The sequence below is a fragment of the Oncorhynchus masou genome, chromosome 31 (genome assembly GCF_036934945.1).
Source record: "Oncorhynchus masou masou isolate Uvic2021 chromosome 31, UVic_Omas_1.1, whole genome shotgun sequence".
Classification (NCBI taxonomy): domain Eukaryota; kingdom Metazoa; phylum Chordata; class Actinopteri; order Salmoniformes; family Salmonidae; genus Oncorhynchus; species Oncorhynchus masou.
The window spans coordinates 30690774-30715985 of record NC_088242.1 but is presented as its reverse complement, the minus strand read 5'-3'; the positions used below and the strand labels follow the sequence as shown (position 1 = coordinate 30715985).

The 25212-nt window shown below is 41.6% G+C and overlaps 1 protein-coding gene across 4 annotated transcripts in view; it reads left to right on the top strand.

Moving 5' to 3' along the window:
- LOC135525157 (carbonic anhydrase-related protein 10) overlaps nucleotides 1–24718 on the top strand; it is a 323072-nt gene extending 298354 nt beyond the window's left edge. For 2 of the 4 annotated variants that reach the window (XM_064952899.1, XM_064952897.1), the window contains 7 exons: nucleotides 179–364; nucleotides 8918–9013; nucleotides 16019–16091; nucleotides 17575–17729; nucleotides 22688–22862; nucleotides 23162–23234; nucleotides 24271–24718. In XM_064952899.1, the coding sequence (XP_064808971.1) occupies nucleotides 179–364; nucleotides 8918–9013; nucleotides 16019–16091; nucleotides 17575–17729; nucleotides 22688–22862; nucleotides 23162–23196 (720 nt within the window). In that variant the 3' untranslated portion in view covers nucleotides 23197–23234; nucleotides 24271–24718. The remainder of the gene's footprint in view (nucleotides 1–178; nucleotides 365–8917; nucleotides 9014–16018; nucleotides 16092–17574; nucleotides 17730–22687; nucleotides 22863–23161; nucleotides 23235–24270) is intronic. The other 2 variants (XM_064952900.1, XM_064952898.1) reach the window with 1 other exon arrangement.
- Nucleotides 24719–25212: the final 494 nt, after the last annotated feature.

The following is a 25212-nucleotide window of genomic DNA, read 5'->3' as shown; positions in this document are numbered from 1 at the left end:
GGTTCAAGTATTTGGGGGCATACTACTACTTCAGAACATGGGTGATCAGGTTAGCAGTGAAATTATCAAACACCTTCCCCTACTGACTTCTAACGTGTGTCCTTTACACTGGGATGTTAAAATTTGGTTTATTAATTGAATACTAAATCTGATCGTTCTTCCTTCTTTCTGTCCTCAGGTGGGCGGGACCATGTACAACACGGGTCGCCACGTCTCACTGCGAATGGACAAGGAGCACCTTGTGAATATCTCTGGTGGACCAATGACGTACAGCCATCGCCTGGAGGAGATCCGGCTGCACTTCGGCAGCGAGGACGGACAGGGCTCTGAACACCTTCTCAACGGACAGGCCTTCTCAGGAGAGGTACAAGGGCAAGGGACTAGGTGCTGAGTTTGGTCTAGCGGTAATGCTCCTGACTATGGGTCATATATGCCCCGTTGGCGGCAAGGGTTTAAGCCCTGGCTCGGCCAACTGCCTATGCCCTTAAAGTAACTGTCGAGTGAAAATCTCACTTTTAAAAGTTCATATTCTGTTAACTCATACCCAAATAATGTTGTTGACTTGTCCAATACTTGTATTGGTGACCAAAGCATAAAGAGACAAAACACCCAACCTCAAACTTCTATCTCAAACAGACTGTTTCAAAAAGGTTTGCTATTTCCTCATAGAACATGATGTCATGTTGGCTCATTGGCTGAGATGGCCAATCAGCAGTCTACTTGCGTGAATAGGTTTAATGACCGGTATAAGCACACACCATTCTGATGTTGGGATAGGCTCACACCATTCCAACACAGAAAAGCTTATTTTTAACATACTGAATTTTAAAAAAATTGGAAGGAAAACTATTTCCCTCATATTGTAATTAATTATTGTATTATTTGAAATATTATTTTATAAAAATCTGGAAATTATTGTCATCCAGCATTTTTGGTAGGATTTAGACGAGATCCAGCAGAAAAAAAGCTATCTTAATTAGCGGGGTGTTGTGAAGAGGCTTCCAATCAGCTCCTGTATACTTGATCATTTTACTAAGTTCTGAGTCACGCACACCAGCCATAATAACAATAACCAATTTGTGGGCTAACAGAATAATTGTAGGTATGACAGGCAAATTCATTCTAATTAATTATTATCATTTATTCTCCCACGGAGGCTGGCGAGACGATATTCAAATCCTAATAAAAACAAGTGTTTAGCATACGCTGGGGCTCGGAGGGATGTGACCCGTGTAGGGGGAGGTTGGCCTCGCGCTCTGCTCACTGTTTACCGTGTTGGTGTTGCCTCGTCGCAGCGCCAGCGTTATCACACCTCCAACGGGGTTGTTTTGATTTCATCTGTTGCTACAGAACAGAAGAAAAGAAAGTGAGCAGTAGTTACTGGCTGCTCTTTGTTTGGTCAGCGTTGTGTTGAGATTTCTGGAGTGCAGGCAAGAGAGAGGGCTCTGGAGAAATCTGGAGAGGAGCGTTGGATAGCTGGGTGTTGTGATCTGAAAAAGCTATGTTCTCTTACTGAAGTGATGTGTCTACACATGCATTAAGGGGAGGAAAGGTAGGTCTACATAGTCAGTGTGGTAAAGAAAGGAAATGGTGTGTGGTTTATCTGTAACTGGCTTCAGTGTTATCCTGTCAATTGAAACTATTCTTAACATACTGTAGAATTGAGTTAAGTGTACATGTGTAACATTCTCCAAATTAAACCTCAAAGCCAGAGAGAGAGAGATAGAAGAGGAGGGAGGAGAGGAGAGGAAAGGTAGGTTGCACACAGACTCCCAAATCTTGCTCTTTCTGACATGTGTTCCTCGCTTGCTTAAATAATTGCCATCCAAAAAGACACCTGTTACACCACCACCCACAACATACCCCCACTACCCACCCGCCCATCCCTTCTGGAACCAAAGCCATGACTTAAAGCTCCAGCAGCAGGCTTCAAAAAGAAATGGAGAAAATGTTATTTCGCCTACAAATGAGCAGTGGCTGTGCATGCGTCCTTGAAATGAGAACAAAGAGGGAAAATAATCAAGCTTGAAAAGCAAAACATCCATCTGAAATACCAGCCCGTGGGAGAGAGGTGGGAAAGGGGGATACATGGTGAGCTTCAATGTATTTAAAGGCATTAACACTTCAAAGTTATGGTTTTACATCTGTATTATATAACCCATCCACCTTTCTTTCTCACATTTGTTTCCGGCTTGCAGAAAATGGTGTACGTTTGACTGGTGTTGATTTTTATGGGTCTAGCATTCTCAGCTACTATCTGTAAAAAAACACCCCTACATCTATGGGCTAGGCTAATATTATGAACAGTATATGCTGTAGAGCTGGGAATTGCAAGGGACCTCACAATACGATATTATCACGATACTTAGGTGCCAATATGATATGTATTGGCCAATGTGCAATCACTGGAGAATAAACTGGATGATCTCTGTTTGAGACTATCCTACCAACAGGACATTAAAGTATGTAATATCTTATTTTTTACCGAGTCGTGGCTGAATGACGACACGGATAATATACATTTGGCTGGGTTTTCCGTGCATCGACAGGACAGAACAGCTACATCTGGTAGGATGACAGCAGCTGCACAATGTCTAATATGAAGAAAGTCTCAAGGTATTGCTCGCCTTAGTACCTCATGATAAACTGTAGACCTCACTGTAGACCTCACTATCTACCAAGAGCGTTTTCATCTATATTTTTCATAACTGTCTATTTACCACCAAAACCCGATGCTAGCACTAAGACCGCACTCAAAGAGCTGTATAAGGCCATAAGCAAAAAAGAAATTGCTCATCCAGAAGCTGTGCCCCTAGTTGCCGAGGACTTTAATGCAAGCAAATTTAAATCCGTTTTACCTCATTTCTACCAGCATGTAACATGTGCAACCAGAGAGAAAATTCTCTAGATCACCTTTACTCCACGCACAGAGACGCATACAAAGCTCTCCCTCACACTCCATTTGACATAATTCTATCCTCTTGATTCCGGCTTACAAGCAAAAACTAAAGCAGGCAGTACCAGTGACTCGCTCAATACGGAAGTGGTCAGATGACACGGATGCTACGCTACAGGACTGTTTTCATAGCACAGACTGGAATATATTCCGGGATTCATCCAATGGCATTGAGGAGTATACCACCTCAGTCACCGGCTTCATCAATAAGTGCATCGACAATGTCGTCCCCACGGTGATCGTATGTACATATCCCAACCAGAAGCCATGGATTACCGGCAACATCTGCCACAAGCTAAAGGCTAGAGCTTTTCAAGGAGCGGGACACTCCTTGAAAGCGGACGCTTCTAAGAAATCTCTTCAATTTGCCCGTAGACAAACCATCAAACAGGCAAAGCGTCAATATAGAACTCTGACGCTCTGACGCTCGTCAGATGTGGCAGGACTACAAAGTGAAACCCAGCTGCGAGCTTCCCTGTGACGCGAGCCTATCAGATGAGCTAAATGCCTTTTATGAAACACTGAAGCATGCATGATAGCACAAGCTGTTCGGGACAACTGTGTGATCACGTTCTCCATTGCCGATGTGAGCAAAACCTTTAAACAGGTCAACATTCACATACAAGGCGACGGGGCTAGGCGTATTACCAGGACGTGTACTCAGGTAAGGTAAGGGTAGGAAGAAACTCCCTGTTCACCCATGACTGTGGGTGAACAGGGAGTGTCAGCAAACTTAAACCATCATTAAGTTTGCTGACACAACGGTGGTAGGCCTGATCACCAACAACGATGAGACAGCCTATAGGGAGGTGGTCAGAGACCTGGCAGTGTGGTGCCAGGACAACAACCTCTCCCTCAACGTGAGCAAGACAAAGAGCTGATCGTGGACTACAGGAAAAGGAGGGCCGAACATGGCCCCATTCACATTGACGTGGCTGTAGTGGAGTTGGTCAAGAGTGTCCACATCACCAACAAACTATCATGGTCCAAACACACCAAGACAGTCGTGAAGAGGGCATGACAACACCTTTTCCCCCTCAGGAGAATGAAAAGATTTGGCATGGTTCCCCAGATCCTCAAAAGGTCTACAGCTGCATCATTGAGAGTATCCTGACCGGTTGCATCACCGCCTGGTATGGCAACTGCTCGACATCTGACCGTAAGGTGCTAGAGAGGGTAGTGCGTACGTCCTAGTGCATCACTGGGGCCAAGCTTCCTGCCATCCAGGACCTAAATACTAGGCAGTGTCAAAGGAAGGCCCAAAAAAGTAATAGACGATTCTCTCTGGGACCACACGGCAACCGGTAGGTCCAAAAAGTCTAGGTCCAAAAGGCTCCTCAACAGCTTCTAGCCCCAAGCCATAAGACTGCTGAACAATTAATCAAATGTTCACCCAGACTATTTCAATTGACACCTCCCCCCCTTGTTTTCATACTGCTGCTACTCGCTGTTTATTATATATGCATAGTCACTTTACCTCTACCTACATGTACAAATTACCTCGACTAACCTGTACCCCTGCACGTTGACTTGGTACCGGTACCCCCTGTATATAGCCCTGTTATTTTTACATTTTATTTTTTACTTTAGTATATTTAGTAAGTGTTTTCTCACTCTATTTCTTGAACTGAATTGTTGGTTAAGGGGTGGTAAGTTAGCTTTTCACGGTAAGGTTTGTGCATTATATGTCTGCTGCAGAGAGACAAGACAGTTGGCTCACTTTTTAAAAAGAAGATATCAGTACCCTTTTTTTAATTACATGTTTTATCATTACTTGGAGTCAAAGTATCAATACAATATTGCGATATGTAACTGTATTTAACTTGTTTGATTATGGCCTTATACAATGAGTGTGGTCTTAGTGCCAGCATCGATTTGTGATGGAAAATGGGCGGCTACAAATAATATAGATGAGAATTCTCTTGGTAGATAGTGTGGTACACAGCTTATTATGAGGTATTCTACCTCAGGCGAGCAATACCTTGAGACTTCTTTAATATTAGACATTGCGCACCAGCAGTTATTGAAAAATAGACACACACACCCATCCCTCGTCTTACCAGATGTAGCTGCTCTGTCCTGCCGATGCACTGAGAAGCCAGCCAGCTCTATATTATACGTGTCGTCTTTCAGCCACGTCTTGGTGAAACATAAGATGTTACAGTTTTTAATGTCCTGTTGGTTGGATTGTCTTAATTGTAGATCATCCAGTTTATTTTCCAATGATTGCATGTTGGCCAATAATACAGAGTGGTGGTTTATCTACTCGTCGGCGAATTCTTACAAGGCACCCCGCCCTCCTCCCCATTTTTCTCTGTCTTTTCTTCACGTTGATGACGGGGATTTGGGCCTTGTCTCGACAAAGCAGTTTATCCTTTGCATCTGACTTATTAAAGAAAAAATATTTGTCCAGTTCGAGGTGAGTAATCTCTGTTCTGATGCCCAGAAGCTCATTTTAGTCATAAGAGACAGTAGCAGCAACATTATGTACAAAACGAGTTACAAACAATGCGAAAAAATCTAACAATATAGTTGTTGTTTAGGAGCCCGTAAAACGGCAGCCATCCACTCCGGTGCCATTATATAAGCCAAGTCTAGGACCAAAAGGCTCATCTTCAGCTTCTACCGCCAAGCCATAAGACTGTTGAACAATTCATCAAATGGCTACCCGGACAATTTACATTGACCCTGTCCCCCCTTTGTTTTTACACTGCTGCTACTCGCTGTTTATTTTCTATGCATAGTCACTTTACAAATTACCTCGACTAACCTGTACGAGTCAATATGTATATAGCCTTGTTATTGTTAAGTAAATATCTTGTGATTTTATTAAATGTTTTACTTTAGTTTATTAAGTAAATATTTTCTAAACTCTATTTCTTGAGCTGCATTGTTGGTTAAGGACTTGTAAGTAAGCATTTCACAGTAAGGTCTACATGTTCTATTCGGCGCATGTGAGAAATACAATTTTATTTTATACAAATGTTCCCCCATTACTAATGTGCTGTGCTGGTCTGCTTTGTTCCCCTACCTAGAGCGTCTTCACAGTCAATCTGAAAATTAAACACCTTGGACTTAATACATGCTAAAATATTCCATATATTATTCTAAGACAAATCTGATTTATTGCGTTTCGCTGTAAGCCCTCACCCTTTGGTTTCCACCTCACATGCAAGGTGATGGTTTGGAGACCTATAATCTGTAAGGTGATGTGAATCAACCTGACACTAAGTATGGACAGTGTAAAACTAGCAGATAGGCTAAAGCTGTATGTGGGTGGATCAATTTTCATGTAATCTGAGTGAAAAAGTATACATTTTTAAGAAAATGAGCAAGCTAAATTTTGGGCATTCTTAACACTCAAAACTCAGTTTTGAGTCAATTTTGATCGCAATTTAGGGGACATAATGAGAACGTTTAGGGAAAAAAATCCACTTTTGGTGTTGATTTGAGTGCTGTTCTTTAAATACTTTTTCTTCTTTTGCTAATTATCGTTGATCACAGAATAACACATTTGCTGCTGCAGTGCAGCTCACTGGTCTAGAACTCAAGTACATTTCCTCATTAAAACCACATTAAGTATTTTGAGTAACACAGAAGGCAAAACTTGTATACGTGGATAAAAACTAAATCTGGAAAATGTGAATTAAAAATGTTTTTAAATGTAAGACCGAGCGCACTCCTTTCCGGCATGTGCATTCTAACTGTTCCAGAGGTTGAGAATGGTCACTTTCCTTTTTCCTCCATTTGAATCTCAGAGTTACTTCTCAGCTGGAGAATGTTTATTGGTTTATTTTCGAACACCTCTGGAGAGAGAGAGAGAGAGAGAGAAAGAGAGAGAGAGAGAGAGAGAGAGAGAGAGAGAGAGAGAGCCCGGCTGTCCTGTCCTCACCGGCTCTGTGGTAGTGATCAGGGGCTGATTGCCCTGTACTGTGCCGTGCCACACTGAGCTCGTCTGTGTGTTAGCTTTATGAGACTACAACGAGGGAGGAGAATCAGTTCCATCCCAGCGCCTTTCACTCTCTCTGTTAGCACTGTCCACCTCTCTTCCGCTATCGACTTGCTGTCTTCATATTTCCCCAAACCCGGGCCTAGTCCAGCCATCACGCCATAAAGAGCCTTCCAGAGCCCCACTCCAGAGCAACACTGTCTGGGCACGCAACCCTGACATCTCTTTCTCCATCGTTTTCTCTTGTCACTCTTTCACATATATTCACTCTTCTTTCTTTCTCACTCTCTCTCTCTTGGTCTCTATCTCTTGTTCTCTTTCTTTCTCTCCATCCACTCTCTCTTCCTCTCTCCTCTCGGCCCTGAGAGAGTCTCTCTGGCTCTCATGATAACAGGCAGAACACCTGGGGTTAGAGTGGGGAACTAATGGCTGATAGCAGGAACTTCACCATTTGCTATGTCTTTGTGGTCATGCATGCCTGTTTGTGTGTGTAAGGTCATGGTTATTATTTTACTCTTTTACTCCGTCCTTTGTCTGTTTCTCTCCCCTTTCACTCTTTTGTCATTACTACTTTCCCAGGCCTTCAGTCTGTCTGTGTGTTGCTCTTGGCAGTGTCTGTGATGTAACTCCTCTACAGCTCACCCAGGCCTTCACCTCTCGCAAACTAAACTTTCTACCAATCTCCTGCTGGGGGAGTTGGGGAGCCTGGCTGCCTGCCTGCCTCTCTCTCTCTCTCTCTCTCTCTCTCTCTCTCTCTCTCTCTTTCTCTCTCTCTCTCATCAAATCAGCATGGCTCCTAATCACTTCCCATCACCTTGATTATTTTTATAGTTGAACTGTCGCTCTGCTGCTCCCCGTTAGAGTTCTGCTTAATTACTATCCTCCGACAATTTGTTTATTTATATTGCTGCCTGCCACCATGCCAGGGAAGGGGGAAAGGGGAGGGAGAGGGGGAAAGATCTGGAAAAATGTCAACTTCTTAGTTATTTGTAATCAGATCAGGCTTGATTCATTTGTAGTTGACATAATATAAATATTACATTCAAATAAAGATAATATGATGTCCTCATATCCCATTCTGTATTCAAACATGTATCGGACTACCCCATAAGTAGCCTACTCTTTATGGAAGTAAGATGGAAGGGGGCTGAAACATATGAGAAATTATTATATTAGAAAAGGTTATTGTTGTCATTATTGTTTAGCTTATCATTCAAACTGAATTCTTCTTGAGTCATAGACATATATGTGATGAAAGAAACAACCACTAAACTTTTTATAGGCTATAAATGCCACACGACTGGAGACTCAGACAACAACCAAAAACGGACTCAAGGTCCAGCAACAATACCTCTAACTCAAGAAAGACTGAGGAGAGGTCAGGGAGAATGTATGGTGTTGAATCAACTTCTGAATACACTTTGTTTATCCGCAAGCACACAGCATTTTTTCCACTTAGTGCAAGATTCAAGAGAAGTAGAACATATGTGAAATAACAAGTATTGAGTGAGAACTTTCTCAGCAGTTCCTTTGGGTGTCAGAGACATTTGGTGAAAGACAGTGTGGGCTTCTCTTTGAATAGATGTTATTGTACAGGTCACAAGTCGAGCTAGCTGTGCATAGACACAGCCCACATAAACACATCATTAAGAACCTGCAGAACCATAAAGGTGTGGGTAGAACTTTACTGACACCCTCCTCGACACGACTTCAAGAGGCTGACAAAAGCAGAAGATACGAACAGTGGAAGCCAACCAACCCTGGTCTCTGAAGAGTTTGTAGGTGTGAAGTGCGTTTTGTTTAAGACATAACTCATTCGTCTTTGCTCAGCACAACTTTATTGTGTGGAAAAAGCTACGTTAGTGCTGGGCTTGAACAGAAGCCTCGACACTGGAGCGCCTCAAGACCAGACCTGATGACCATTAATACAGTCTATATGTGTGAGGCCACTTGAGAGAGATGTTTTCCTGACATTTTCCTGACATCCTGACTTGTTTTTTTTTCATCTCCAGGTTCAACTTATACACTACAACCACGAGCTGTATACAAACTACACAGAGGCAGCCAAGAGCCCCAACGGACTGGTCATAGTGTCTATATTTATGAAGGTGAGTATGACATCACAACTTTGACCTCACGATGGGCCTCAATGTATCAATTGTGAGAATCTTGAATTTGTATGTAAAGTCTTCTTCATATGAACGTGTGAAAAGACAAATAGAGACTATCATCCAGCAAAGATAGTTATTTTTCAAAGAAACTACAGTGTGATTTAACCGAGGACATCCATTCGAGTTGTGAATAGGCTCCTGTGGATTTACCTGCGGGCTAATTGACTTGGCAGGGTGTCACGTTGCATCAGTTCCAGATTCACAGTGTAATTATCCCTCAGTTATGAGCAAAAGATAGATCTTGTTACAAATACAAAATACCAAACAGACCAATGTATCAAAATCAAATACAAGATCCTTTTGCAAAGTATTGTATCTAGATAAATGCAGCTATTTTAGGTATACATTTGCAAGTAGACTGTAACAAAAAAAATGTTGCTATGACTTGCTATGACTGGTAGCTTAGCAGATAGAGTAGGGAACTATAGAACATTCTGGGTCGTGAGGGAATGAGATCCAATCCTGTTGAAGGCACACTATTTTGACAATTGTTTTATGTGAAACCACACTTTCTGCAGCACTGTTGTTCAAAAAATGTGTTTTATTTAGTATAGTATAAGTTTCTGTCTTAAGCATCCTAAATAATGTAATAGATTCCATTTTTGAAGAATAGTTTTAACTTGAAAGCAAAAAAGGGAAGAATGATGTGCATTGTGAACCGATAATGAAGCTTTGAATAATGAACTGTTTTCTGCACTATTTGGTGAAAGCGTCAGTTTCCCAACACTAGTGTTTATTAGTTAAGTTAGTAGTATTAGTTAAGTTGAACCAGTAGCTCTGGAACGGCTGGAAGTCCGCGAGGAGAGAATTGAGAACTACTAACTTAATCAACCGTTCTCAGTTAACGTGATTTTTTTCACAAAACACAGTCACTGGCCACAGAGATATACATCATGCATAACACAACAGATTAGATCAACTGGAATGGCAATCTCACTCACAGTTGCACAAAAAGATCTGTGACCAAACCATGTGCCAAAATATTTGAGTGAGCCACATGTGTAGTGGTAGAAGTTATGATTTGAGCAGTCACCAAATGTAATTACATTTTTCATGTACACACCCACACACACTCCCACCACTATAACAGACAGAGAGGTACGTAATCCGGAAATCAATCAACACTTCAACCTCTCACCCACTCCAGTTCTTGTCAGTCTGGCCCTCCCTGGTAATGACGCCAAACTCCAGCCATCTTGAAGTAGCTTGTCTAACTAAGGCTCTCGGACGAGTCCTGTCTCATTGTTATAGCCGCTGAAGAGATGGGAAGTGAGGGTGTCCTTCAGTATCGCAAGGAACCAATTTCTGGTTTCCAGGGGACCATTCACACCTGTGCACACACCGTGTTACCCTTTCAGGGACTCAGACTGCCAGTAAGGGTTTCCTTTGGTCGTCAGTGTCCTGAGCCGCCATTAGAAATGACAATTGGGGACTGTAATTGTGTGGGATCACCTGTGGAAACAGACTCCCAATGGAGGAGGATATAGTGAAGCTGTGGAGATAGACACTAAATGGAGTTTGAGTCACCTTCAGCATGGGCCATATCTACCTGGCAATGTTTTGTCAACTGTAATTGACTATCTAGGTTGTGACGGTGTTGAATTGACGTAAAGCCATATTGTTTTACTTTTACTTCACACATTAGAGAGTACTCTCCAGTTACATCCTGCAGAATACCCCATAGGTGCTTTCTCCAAAAAATACGTTCGGAGAGAAAGAAAGACTCCATGCAAATATGTTCCGAGAGAGAGAGAGAGGCTGCATGCCTCCAGAGCAGGTCAAAAAAAGGAAGTAATTTGCAATGTTGCGACGAGGGACATTCATTTATTTTTCATCACTTTGCCACCAAGACATCTTGACAATTGGAATTGTGAGGAGGAGTGCATATGGAGGACGGGCTAGGATGCTGGGGCTGGGGACAAAGAGGGCTCATCTTTAACTGAGAAGTGTGTTCCAAGCTGAATGTGGACACCTGAGTGTTTAGACTGTAGTTAGGGCCCTACAGAACAGCTAAAAGCAGCGCAGGCCCAGCTAGCACATAAAGTTCTGAGAACTTTATTTTACCTAGAGCCTGGTGAGTGAGAGAACATGTGTTCAGAGAACATTAAGTAACAGTGTTCATTTGTTGGAATTTCAGTACTTCAGCATAACGTTTTATGCAGGTTTCTTCATGGTTCTATGTAAAGTCATGTTCTCAGAACATTAAGCAAACACAAGAAGACATAAGTAACTAGGGCTGTAACCGTACACGTCATCATACCAAACCGTTCGGTACGGGGACTTCGGTTCGAACTGTGAACCAGAATGAATACATCATAAAAAAAATAAACACTAAGCAGCCTACACTGCATTGTATGCCATTGCCTTATGAGTAGATCTGAGCTGAAAAAACACTGGGCTATTCCATTAAAACCTCTACAGCCTATGTACATGTTGCAATCAAAATTTGAATCTTAGATGCCCCTTTTGACCCTTTTGTGAGGATCAGCAGGGAACAGTAGATGGCAAGGGGTGGGATCGATAAATCAGATTTGGAGGATCCTCCATTATCTTTTAAATCTCCAGTTTGGGAACATTTTGGATTCACAGTCGGTGACAACGACGATGGACAGAGACTTGTGGATAAAAAGTTTATAGTATGTTCTCCACTGCTCAGTGAAAATAGCATATGCTGAGTGGCGTATGTAGCTTCTTGTTGATGTCGGCCAATCACAAGTCATCAAAGCGCCACTACAGTTATAAAGCCTCTGTGTGTGGCAAAGCAAGTTAGGAGATTATCTTATCAATGGAAGATGGATGTAACCACGCCCGCCCAGGACCTCTACATCCTGCTTCTTCACCTGCAGGATCTTCTGAGATGGGGTGGAGGGGTGCTGAGGAGTATTTCTGTCTGTAATAAAAATAAAAAATAAATAATTCTGATTGGCTGGGCCTGGCTGCCAAGTGGGTGGGCCTATGCCCTCCCAGGCCCACCCATGGCTGCACCCCTGCCAAGTCGTGAAATCCATAGATTAGGGCCTAATGAATTTATTTAAATTGACTGATTTCCTTATATGAACTGTAAATCAATCAAATCTTTCAACTTGTTGCATTCATATTTTTGTTCAGTATAGGTAACATCTTGCTATCATGGAAAGGATAATACCTGTCTATTTGTGGAAAAATCACCCTGAACACCAAGCCAGACAAAATTAAACGGGCCTATTTATATAATAAATAAGAATTCGGAAGGCAGAACTGATAAGATATTAAATCAATCGACTCACTAAAGGCTTCAATCATTCAAAGCTATACTTAAATCTGAACTGGTTCTCTAGCAGAATAGTAAGAATGGCTTACCCGTGTTCAAGAATGGCCCTTTTCCCTTTATCCAGATTGTAACCTCTCACAGGTACAAATCTGTCGTTCTGCCCCTGAACAGGCAGTTAACCCACTGTTCCCAGGCCGTCATTGAAAATAAGAATTTGTTCTTAACTGACTTGCCTGGTTAAATAAAGGTAAAATTTAAAAAAAAAAACACTTTCGGTTTTTTGAAAGTGTAATGATTTCCAAAATAGTGTTTTTTTTTAAACAAGCCATAGAAAGTTAGATGCAATTGCAGTTTAATCCACCAGAAAAGACAGAACAAATATTACAACAAATATTAAAACATACTTATTTTTATTGTAATCTTTGTAAATGATATGATAAATAGGACTAGTGGAGTTGTGTCACAATGAGGCTAACAAAAATAAATAGAAATGTCTGCGCCATCCAAAATGACAACCAACTAATTGCAGCATTACCGCAAAAATGGAAGAGGCAAGTGGAAGGGGGGAAATGTATGGAAGTTATCTGTCAGCTCTGCATTAAAGACCAAAATTGGTTGAAGAAAATTGTGAAAAAAATCAAGTATACCAGTTTCATTTAAGGACCAAATAATTGACAGCTGTGACATACAAATTGCAAAATAGTTGAGAAGAGATTTACAATGTTCCAGTTCCATGGCACATGGTTTTATGTGCCATGGTTTTATATGCCATGGTTTACTGATACAAAAAAACGACGCCGGATTCAAAACATTGAGTTTTTTTTATTTAAACTATTATACAATATTCTTGTAACCAATATAATGTTATATACAGTGGGGAGAACAAGTATTTGATACACTGCCGATTTAGCAGGTTTTCCGACTTACAAAGCATGTAGAGGTCTGTAATTTTTATCGTAGGTACACTTCAACAGTGAGAGACGGAATCTAAAACAAAAATCCATAAAATCACATTGTATAATTTTTAAGTAATTAATTTGCATTTTATTGCATGACATAAGTATTTGATACATCAGAAAAGCAGAACTTAATATTTGGTACAGAAACCTTTGTTTGCAATTACAGAGATCATAGGTTTCCTGTAGTTCTTGACCAGGTTTGCACACGCTGCAGCAGGGATTTTGGCCCACTCCTCCATACAGACCTTCTCCAGATCCTTCAGGTTTCGGGGCTGTCGGTGGGCAATACAGACTTTCAGCTCCCTCCAAAGATTTTCTATTGGGTTCGGGTCTGGAGACTGGCTAGGCCACTCCAGGACCTTGAGATGCTTCTTACGGAGCAACTCCTTAGTTACCCTGGCTGTGTGTTTCAGGTCGATGTCATGCTAGAAGACCCAGCCACGACCTATCTTCAATGCTCTTACTGAGGGAAGAAGGTTGTTGGCTAAGATCTCGTGATACATGGCCCCATCCATCCTCCCCTCAATACGGTGCAGTCATTCTGTCCCCTTTGCAGAAAAGCATCCCCAAAGAATGATGTTTCCACGTCCATGCTTCATGGTTGGGATGGTGTTCTTGGGGTTGTACTCATCCTTCTTCTTCCTCTAAACACGGCGAGTGGAGTTTAGACCAAAAAGCTATATTTTGTCTCATCAGATCACATGACCTTCTCCCATTCCTCCTCTGGATCATCCAGATGGTCATTGGCAAACTTCAGACGGGCCTGGACATGCGCGGGCTTGAGCAGGGGGACCTTGCGTGAGCTGCAGGATTTTAATCCATGACGGTGTAGTGTGTTACTAATGGTTTTCTTTGAGACTGTGGTCCCAGCTCTCTTCAGGTCATTGACCAGGTCCTGCTGTGTAGTTCTGGGCTGATCCCTCACCTTCCTCTTGATCATTGATGCCCCACGAGGTGAGATCTTGCATGGAGCCCCAGACCGAGGGTGATTGACCGTCATCTTGAAGTTCTTCCATTTTCTAATAATTGCACCAAGAGTTGTTGCCTTCTCACCAAGCTGCTTGCCTATTATCCTGTAGCCCATCCCAGCCTTGTGCAGGTCTAAAATGTTAACCCTGATGTCCTTACACAGCTTTCTGGTCTTGGCCATTGTGGAGAGGTTGGAGTCTGTTTGGTTGAGTGTGTGGACAGGTGTCTTTTATACAGGTAACGAGTTCAAACAGTTGCAGTTAATACAGGTAATGAGTGGAGAACAGGAGGGCTTCAGAAAAACTAACAGGTCTGTGATAGCTGGAATTCTTACTGGTTGATAGGTGATCAAATACTTATATCATGCAATATAATGCAAATTACTTAAAAATCATACAATGTGATTTTCTGGATTTTTGTTTTATGTTCCGTCTTTCACAGTTGAAGTGTACCTATGATAAAAATTACAGACCTCTACATGCTTTGTAAGTAGGAAAAACTGCAAAATCGGCAGTGTATCAAATACTTGTATATATATTGTGCTGCGAAGAGACAGAATCAGTAGATAATTCATTTTTGGTACTGTCCATATGTAGTTTGTATTTGGTCTCAGGTTCAGGAATGGCTGGAATTTCAACAATGTTCAGGAATTGCAACATTTACCTGGAGTTAACTCTGCAAATAGCACTACTGGGCATAGTCTGAAAAGTCATAGTCAATCGATCAATACTATAATTTTACTCTTAGCAAAAATGCTTCTTTAAATTACAATCTGTAGAAATTATGAGAATAGAAAGTTTCAAAGCTTTTGTGAAACAGCACAGTTGAAAATAGAAAGCAAAACTGGATGGTCTTCAGAGATAGATGAGAGGGGTTGAGTGGAGCTGAAGGATGGGACTAAAACCAAACAAAAGATAACTATTGTAACTATCCATAAAATGTATATAGTATGTATGAGCTGGAAGTAGAAGCCTAGGTGCTGTTGCCCATTACTTTACTCCAATTAGGGGAGGAGAGGTAGGATTAGGGAAAAATAATAGAGGAAAAATATATACAATATACAGTATACAGTACCAGTCAAAGGTTTGGGCATGCCTACTCATTCAAGGGTGTGCAAAGCTGTCATCAAGGTGGCTACTCTGAAGAATCTCAAATATAAAATATATTTGGATTTGTTTAACACTTTTTTGGTTACTACATGATTCCATATGTGTTTTTTCATAGTGTTGATGTCTTCACTATTATTCTACAATGTAGATAATAAAGACCCTGGAATGAATAGGTGTGTCCAAACTTTTGAATGGTACTGTATATATATATATATATATATATATATATATATATATATATATATATATATATATACACACACATACACATATATATGTATGGGGGATTGGAACTGATGCAGACAATTACATTGATAGAAGCCACAATTGATTTGCAATATTATAGCTGATCCACTCCCTAAAGAAATAAAGGTAAGTAAAGGTGTTGACCCTCCACATCTATCAACACAACTTGAGCACTGGCCTAGCCACTCTTAAATATCACCTGGGCAAGCGCAGGTGGAACGCCTTCCGACTAACGAGATGGACAAGCCAGCAACACATACTAACTAACACATACTAACTAACAAGGTGACACCAATCGGTGCGCCCAACCTGCTAAAGTGATATACAGTACGTGCTAAAGTCAAACCTTAAAAAATAAATGGAAAAACCGAAGCCTGTAACAGTGACTCTCTCTTCTATTGTATTCCAGATTGCGGAGACTTCAAATGCGTTCCTGAATCGAATGTTGAACAGGGACACCATCACAAGAATAACATATAAAAGTAAGTAGAATTGTAGACTATAACGGAAAACACATTGGAACGTCAAAGAATAGCTACAGAATCTGCAGTAGACAGGTCCTTCCTCCAGAAGGCTATCAGGCAGAGGCAACTAGGGCTGCTGGATAACCATATTGGAAATAGCTGCTGAGATCATCTGGGGCAACGGTTGAGAAGAGAGGCCCATAATTGGATTAATGGGATTGAGAAGAGACTGAATAAACACAGTGACCCCCAGTGGATTGGAGGTCTCAGAAGCTGTCATAAACTCACACACACACACACACACACACACACATATACATATATATATATATATATATACATACGTACACACCGCCCCCTCAACCTCAGAAGTCCTCCGGCATACCCTTCTCTAAGCCTGCAGCTCTGCTTGCCCAGGCCATGTAATTTTCAAATCCCTCTCCACACACCCACACACATGCACACCCACACACACAGCATCCGAATGGAATTATTAATGCCGACACGGCTACCAGAGATGTGTGATAGCGGAGCGGGAGTAGCAGGACTGCAGGAGCAGATTTAGTGAGGTGGTAATGGAATAGAACATGATTGATGTTCACAGATTAAGGATTGGCTTTTTTGTTTTTCTTTCCCTTTCAGGATGTCTATATCTTACCTGTAGGGTAGGGGCTGGTGAGCATGCTGATGTTTGTTGTTCTAGTCTAGATAGATACGCTGTATGAATGTGAATAGCATCTAAAGTCCTAGTGCCAGTCTACATTAGCATAGAGGGAGCAGCTACTGTGACCTCGTCACAACAAACAAAGTGCAGTTGGCTCCCATTTATTATAAACTGAAACCACAACAGATGACAACATATTGAGAGTGTGTTAGCGGAGTGTGGAGAGATAGAGAGACCAAGGGAGAGATGGTGACAGAGATGGAAAGAGAGAGAGAATAATGGAGAGAGGGATGGACAGACAGAGAGAGCGAGGAGGGGAGAGCGAGAGAGAGATGCAGTAATTCTAATTACATTCCTGACGAGGGAAGTACTTTGCATAAAATGGGGTTGTGATGCAGTCTGCTATACCAACAGCCTGTCAAGCAGTTGGAGGGAAACCAGCTCAATGTGAAATGAGCAATCTGCAAAACGTGTACATGCAAATGACAAACACACTGGTTCGAGTGGATGTAATGTAATGTGTTTTGAGACTGGAAGACAAATATGTAATGTAAATTCAAAACAAAATTAGCTTGAGAGGACATGAAATGTGATTGATACAAGTCTACAATACAGTGTTCTACAATTCTGCAACTAGGGACCCACGAGGTGCAGGGTTTTGTTTCAGCCTAGCACAAATGCATCGAATTCAACTAATAAGTGCTTCGGTTGGACCTGAGCTAGGACACAAGCATTCTTACCCTGTAGCTCTCCAGGCCCAGGACTGAAGAAATCTGCTATAATGACATATTAAGATGTTTTATTGAATTCTAACCTGTCTATCTTGCCCATCTCCAGATGATGCGTATCTACTGACGGGCCTGAACATCGAGGAGATTTACCCAGAAACGTCTAGTTTCATCACGTACGACGGGTCCATGACCATCCCGCCGTGTTTTGAGACGGCCACGTGGATCCTGATGAACAAGCCAGTGTACATCACACGGATGCAGGTCCGTCTCTAAAGTAGCTCCTTACTGCTTAGATACACTCTTAGACAAAAAGTGTTCTTTGAGGAGGGAGAGGGTTCTACCAAGAACTGTTTTCATCCTAAGAACCATTTTTTAAATAAAGTGTGTTTACCTCAGTGTTTAAAATTTAACATCAGGAGTTTGAGTAATCTGCTAAATTTAAAAAGACATATGTGAGAATGTTTTAAACTGTACCTATGGGAATATTTCTACAAGTATCAGGTATGGGGCGGCAGGGTAGCCTAGTGGTTAGAGTGTTGGGCTAGTAACCTGAAGGTTGCAAGTTCAAATCCCCGAGCTGACAAGGTACAAATCTGTCGTTCTGCCCCTGAACAGGCAGTTAACCCACTGTTCCTAGGCCGTCATTGAAAATAAGAATTTCTTCTTAACTGACTTGCCTTGTTAAATAAAGGTAAATAAAATCCCATTTTACATATACAGTACTGACATAGTTGATATCTTTGCCATTTCTGTCTTTCAAATAAGTGTTTTCTGTGATTTTATTGAGCAGAGAATAGGAGAATAGCAGGGAGTCTGAGTGAACTAACTCGGTATGTGGTGTAATAACCAGAGATGAGTGTAATTGTGTAATTTTTACTCTTTCTAGAGAAAAACACTCAAATCCACACCCATCATTTTTCCAACTATGCTTTTTGCATACTTTATTGCAGGTTCATTTTACGAATTGGTTGTTTCATTATCTGTATTTTTGCATGGACATTGATTGGTTGGTTAATCTTATGCCACACAAAGATAAATAACATGTACATTTGTATAAACTAATCCAATCTGTTAGTAGTTGGACTTATTGCACCCGTTACTGAGATGGTAGTTCCAGTTTATATGATTTAGGTAGTCTCTGTTAGGAATCTTCTCTATCCTAGCATTCATTCTGAATGCAGGTTGCGGGTAATTAAAAGTTTAAATTGTTGCATATCCTAACTTCGGTTGGATTCCAATTGGAATTACACAACACTTTCAAATCAAATGTTATTGGTCACATACACGTGTTTAGCAGATGTTATTGCGGGTGTAGGGAAATGCTTGGGTTTCTAGCTCCGACAGTGCAGTAATATCTAACAATTCCACAACATATACCCAATAGACTGAGATACATTAGAATAGTATAGAATACAGTATATACATATGAGATGAGTAATGCAAGATATGTAAACATTATTAAAGTGACTAGTGTTCCATTTATTAAAGTGGCCAGTGATTTCAAGTATATGTATATAGGCAGAAGCTTCTAATGTGCCAATGATAGCTATTTAACAGTCTGATGGCCTTGAGATTGAAGCTGTTTTTCAGTCTCTCGGTCCCAGCTTTCATGCACCTGTACTGACCTCGCCTTCTGGATGGTAGCGGGGTGAACAGGCAGTGGCTCGGGTGGTTGTTGTCCTTGATGATCTTTTTGGCCTTCCTGTGACATCAAGTGCTGTAGGTGTCCTGGAGGGTAGGTAGTTTGCCCCACGTGATGCTTTGGGCAGACTGCACCACCCTCCGGAGAGCCCTGTGGTTGCGGGCGGTGCAGTTACCATACCAGGCGGTGATACAGTCTGACAAGATGCTCTCAATTGTACATCTGTAAAAGTTTGGGAGAGTTTTAGGTGCCAAGCCAAATTTATTCAGCCTCCTGAGGAGACTTCAGCCAGCAAAATGTGACTTGCAAGCCTGGTGTGGCCTGTAAACCAGGAGTTTCCAACCACTGTGTTAGGGTATAACTAGGCCTAGAAAGAAAGGCCTTATGATATATGTCATGTATTGTCATAAAAAAATGTGCAAATAAATGAGAAGTTTTAATTAATGTCACATGCACAAACAAGTACAGTGAAATGCCTTTCTTGCAAGCTCTAAACCCAATGCAGAAATAGATAGAATAGGTAGAACAAAAATACACAAGAAATAAAAAATAACAAATATGAAGAACACAACAAAGTAAAAACTTATATACAGGGTCAGTTTCAATACCATATTTACAATGTGGAGGGATATTGGAGTGATGGAGGTAGATATGTATAGGGGCAAAGTGACTAGGCATCAGGATGTATGATAAACAGTGTATCAGCAGCGTAAATTAACATTGTATATGAGTTTGTGTCGGTATAAATGTGTGTGCGTGTTGTGTGTGTGTTGGAGTGTCAGTGTGCGTGAGTGTGTGGAGTCCTGTGATTGTGCATTGAGACTATGCAGAATAATGTGTAAATACAAGGGTCAACTCAGTCTGTGTTGCCATTTTGTTTGTTATTTAGCAATGTTAGGGCTTGGGGATAGAAGCTGTTCAGCAGCCTGTTGGTGTCATTCTTGTTGCACTGGCACCCCTTGCCATGCGAAAGCAGAGAGAATAGTCTATGGCTTGGGTGGCTGGAGTCTTTAACGATTTTCCGGGCCTTCCTTTCACACCGCCTGATATAGAGGTCCTGGATGTCAGGGAGCTTGGCCCAGTGATGAAGGTCAGCGTGGCGGAGGTGATGTTGCCTACCCTCATTACCTGGGGTCGGCCAGTTAGGAAGTCCATGATCCATTTGCAGAGGGAGGTGTTCAGTCATAGGGTCCAAAGCTTGGAGACAATGGTGTTGAACACTGAGCTATAGTCAATGAACAGCATTCTCACTTATATTATCTATGTGGGTGAGGGCAGTCTGTAGTGCAATTAAGATTGCGTCATCTATGGATCTGTTGGGGCAGTATGCAAATTGCAGTAGGTCTAGGGTGTCTGGGATGATAGAGTTGCCATAACCATTCTGATTACAGATATGAGTGCTACAGGGCGGTAGTCATTGTGGCATGAAGCCTTAGAGTTCCCTAGCGAACAGGAATGATGGTAGTCATTTTAAATTATGGGGATTACAGACTGGGACAAGGACAGTCTGATCTCTGCATGCTCTGAGAACGTGCCCCGGAATACCGTCCAGTCCCGCCTTGCGAGGGCTGACTTGATTTAAAGACCTTACTCACATCAGCCTTGGGGAGAGAGATCACCCAGTACTCTGGTTCGGTGGGGGCCCTCACGCATGGTATGGTGCTGGTGGTGTTGTCAAAACGTGCATAAAATGTGTTGAATTTGTCTGGTAGAGAGGCATCGTTGGGCAGATCACGACTGGGTCTTCCTTAGTAATCTTTAATGGACTGTCGCCCCTGTCACATGCGACTGGCATCGGAGCCTGCGTAATAAGATTCCCCTTTATTCTTATATTGTCTTTCTGCTCGTTCGATGACTCTGCAGAGGTCGTGGCAGGAATTATTGTACTTGTTCCTGTCCTCAGCTGTTGTCTGTGATGGCCCTGTGTGTGGTAGCCCTGCACTTTAGTTAGCATTTCGATGTTAACGGCGGAGTCTTGGAACATACAGTTAAAGTTGGAAGTTAACATACACCTTAGCCACATGCATTTAAACTCAGTTTTTCACAATTTCTGACATTTAATCCTAGTAAAGATTCCCTGTCTTAGGTCAGTTAAGATCACCACTTTATTTTAAGAATGTGAAATGTCAGAATAACAGTAGAGAGAATTATTTATTTCAGCTTTTATTTCTTTCATCACATTCCCAGTGGGTCAGAAGTTTACATACACTCAAGTAGCATTGCCTTTAAATTGTTTAACTTGGGTCAAACGTTTTGGGTAGCCTTCCACAAGCTTCCCCCACAGTACGTTGGGTGAATTTTGGCCCATTCCTCCTGACAGAGCTGGTGTAATTGAGTCAGATTTGTAGGCCTCCTTGCTCGCACACGCTTTTTCTATAGGATTGAGGTTAGGGCTTTGTGATGGGCACTCCAATACCCTGACTTTTGCCATTTTGCCACAACTTTGAAAGTATGTTTGGGGTCATTGGCCATTTGGAAGACCCATTTGATACCAAGCTTTAACTTCTTGACTAATGTCTTGAGATGTTGCTTCAATATATCCACATAATTTTCATCCTCATGCTGCCATGTATTTTGTGAAGTGCACCAATCTCTCCTGCAGCAAAGCACCTCCACAACATGATGCTGCCACCCCAGTGCTTCACGGTTGGGATGGTGTTCTTCGGCTTGTAAGCTTCCCTCTTTTTCCTCCAAACATAACGATGGTCATTATGGCCAAACAGTTCTATTTTTGTTTCATCAAACCAGACAACATTTCTCCAAAAATAATGATCTTTGTCCCCATGTGCAGTTGCAAACCGTAGTCTAGCTTTTTTATGGCGGTTTTGGAGCAGTGGCTTTTTGCTTGCTGAGCATCCTTTCAGGTTATGTCGATATAGGACTTGTTTTACTGTGGATATAGATACTTTGTACCTGTTTCCTCTAGCATCTTCCCAAGGTCCATTGCTGTTGTTCTGGGATCGATTTGCACTTTTCGCACCGAAGTACGTTCATCTCTAGGAGACAGAACGCGTCTCCTTCCTAAGCGGTATGACAGCAGCATGGTCCCATGGTGTTAATACTTGTGGACTATTGTTTGTACAGATGAACGGCATAATCTCTCCTGTAGCATAATCTCTGATTCTGATGACCATTTCTCAACAAAGCGAGCCTCAGATTCTTCCTGTTTGAGCTAAAGCAGGAGTACGGAGTTATGACCTGATTTTCCAATTGGGGGGCGAGGGAGGGCTTTGTATGCTTGCTTGTGGGTAGAGTAACAGTGAGGTAGAGAACCCTCTGCAAAGGGTTCTACCTAGCACTAAAAAGGGTTCCACTATATGGTTCTACTTAGCCATTTTTTTAAAGAGTGTACATAAAACTGTCGGACAGCAATTCTGTTCCTTCACATTTATTTTTCTCCCAATAATACTGAAATAAAGTCCCTTTTCTTAACTTCTGTTCCACTCTCTTTTCTTTTTATTTCTCCTCTGCGCTGCATTGCTCTCCTCTCCTTGTTCCTTCCATTACTTACTCTTCCTTTCCATCTTCTTTACCCCTCTTTTTGTTCATGAATCCCCCTTCCCTCTCTCCTCTCCAGATGCACTCCTTACGGCTGTTGAGTCAGAACCAGCCGTCTCAGATCTTCCTGAGTATGAGCGACAACGTTCGCCCGGTTCAACCGCTGAACAACCGCTGCATCCGGACTAACATCAACTTCAGCATGCAGGGCAAAGACTGTCCCAACAACAGGGCCCAGAAGCTCCAGTACCGAGGTAAACACTGCTCAAGTCCACCCGCCACCGCCATTTTGTTAGTAATGTATTTAGGTCCGACAAGCAGACATACAAAATGACGGTGAAGGAGTCATGGACATTTACCTTGGTCATTTTCCATATGTCTGCTTTTGGCCCTCAAAGGTATTAACTACCTGAAGCATGGTCTTAAGCCTTACATTTTACAGATTTTAAAGAGTAATTGTACTACTTCATAACTACAAAGCCAGCTCAGCATCTGAGTGTTATTCAGGGACTCTGCATGCAGTCTGTTTACCATCTCCTCTCCTCTGTTTCAGCCAATATATCTGGGCAACTGCTGCACAAAATGTGAATTTTACACCTGAAGCGTAAATACAGTGAGGGCAAGAGGTAACCCCCATTATTCATTGTATTATTTTTCCAGAATCTACTGTAATGTAGCCAGACTGTTCTTTTCTCTTATCCTCTTATCCTCGCTCTCAGATGAAATTCTTATTCTGTGCAGCAGTTGTTGAGAGATTGAAACACACACACACACACACACACACAATGTGAGTACACATACACACTTTTACCCACACACATACACCCCTACTGTACCCTTCCAACCCACCCCCAGAGAGTAAACAGAAGCAGTACAATAGCAGCAGGGCTGTCTCGTCTTTAATTACACTAGTTGTACTTGTTTAAATATGTAAATATCTCCAAGGTGAGGCAGAAGGGGAATAAAGTATAATTTAAATGGGAAATGGATCTAATTGGTTATTCATCTAAGGTTAAACCTTGAAGGCAGAGGAAACTCAGCCCCCTCACAGCTAGGTCAGTGGGCTAATTGAATGGGAAATGTGTATTGGGATGCTAGCAGAATGCTAACAGATACTGCAGAAATGTTGTTATTTAGCATACATTGCTAATTTTAACATAAGATAATAAGAATTTGGTGGGTGCTTATATTTGTTGTAATTCACACAAGTGAATTGGAAATGTGTTTTTTGCATACCCCAACTCTCTCTGAGACACTCTCCCTGAGTGGAGTCTCAGCCAGAGTCAAATGGACACCACCGCACTGTATCTCTGTGGTGCTGGGAATAAAATAAATAAAACAACTACTTGACCATTTACTAATAGAAATGTCTCCCACACGTTTTACATATACACACACACACGACATGTTCAGTGTTTCATGGTCAAGGTTACTTCATTGACTTTACTTGCATAATTGTGTCTTCCGCTAGAGTATACTATTTTATTGATAATAATCCTAACAATGCATTCTGGTCTCAATCCTAACAATGTATTGCCATGTTATGATGAATATTATAGAAGCTGCTGGGTAGCCAGGATAGAAAGGGTTCCATGCTATTTTGTGTAAAGTGCATATACAGTAAAGTTGTTATTCTCACCCTGTCCCTCTCCTCTCTTTCAGTGAATGAGTGGCTGCTAAAGTAGTCTCCCTTGGATGAGCACAGAAACAAGAGTCAAAAACAGAGCGAAATAGAGGAACGAGAGAAGGAAGAAAACTGGAGTCCGACCAAGGCTGCATCCCATCTAAGATTATTTCATGGCATTGTAAAAAGAGAAAAAAGAAACTGAACATAACCAAGTAAAATACTTTGCGTTGCTTTGCAAAGAGACTACTACTTTTCATACGTACATCGACAACTATTTGTCCAACACATGCTAACACACCCACCCAGTACAAATATATCTATTACGAAACCCGTTTTGATACTGATACTTTTTTGGGAGATAAAAAAAAAAAATAGTTGAAAACATACACAAACACGGAAGCATTTCTTTCGTAAAGCCTCTTCACATGAACTGAGTGGGACTTTTAGCCTTTGTACATAGACACCTTGCTACCGGGGGGGGGGGGGGGTAAGGACTTATTAAGACACTGCCCCTAGTGGTGCAGAAAGAAGGTATGCAGGGCTCATAGCTGCATCGTCATCAAAGTCACCTACAAGGCATGCCGACTGCAACAACCCAAGAGAGTGAGACCTTACATTCTTGCCTTGTAACAGTAGGTCATTACAAAAGGAACAACGGGAATGGAGCTTCTGTCTAAGGGATGAACCGATGCGCCTCGGCCTTTGTTGTACATAGTATAATTATCAGTACTGCTGAAAAAGAAAAATACAAAAACATTTAAAAATATATTAAGAGGATTAAAAAAAAAGATGACAAAACTTGAGTATTTTAAACGCTTGGCACACTGAATTCTGGAAGCAGTTCTGAGCTGAAGCCTTTTCTTTCAGTTTTATTGTTTACAATGGTCATACACTGTGTTTGAGTAATGTTATCAGCCCAATAAATGTGTCTGGAAAGTTCACTTTGGAAAATATGCTTCACTTTACACTGTTGTTTC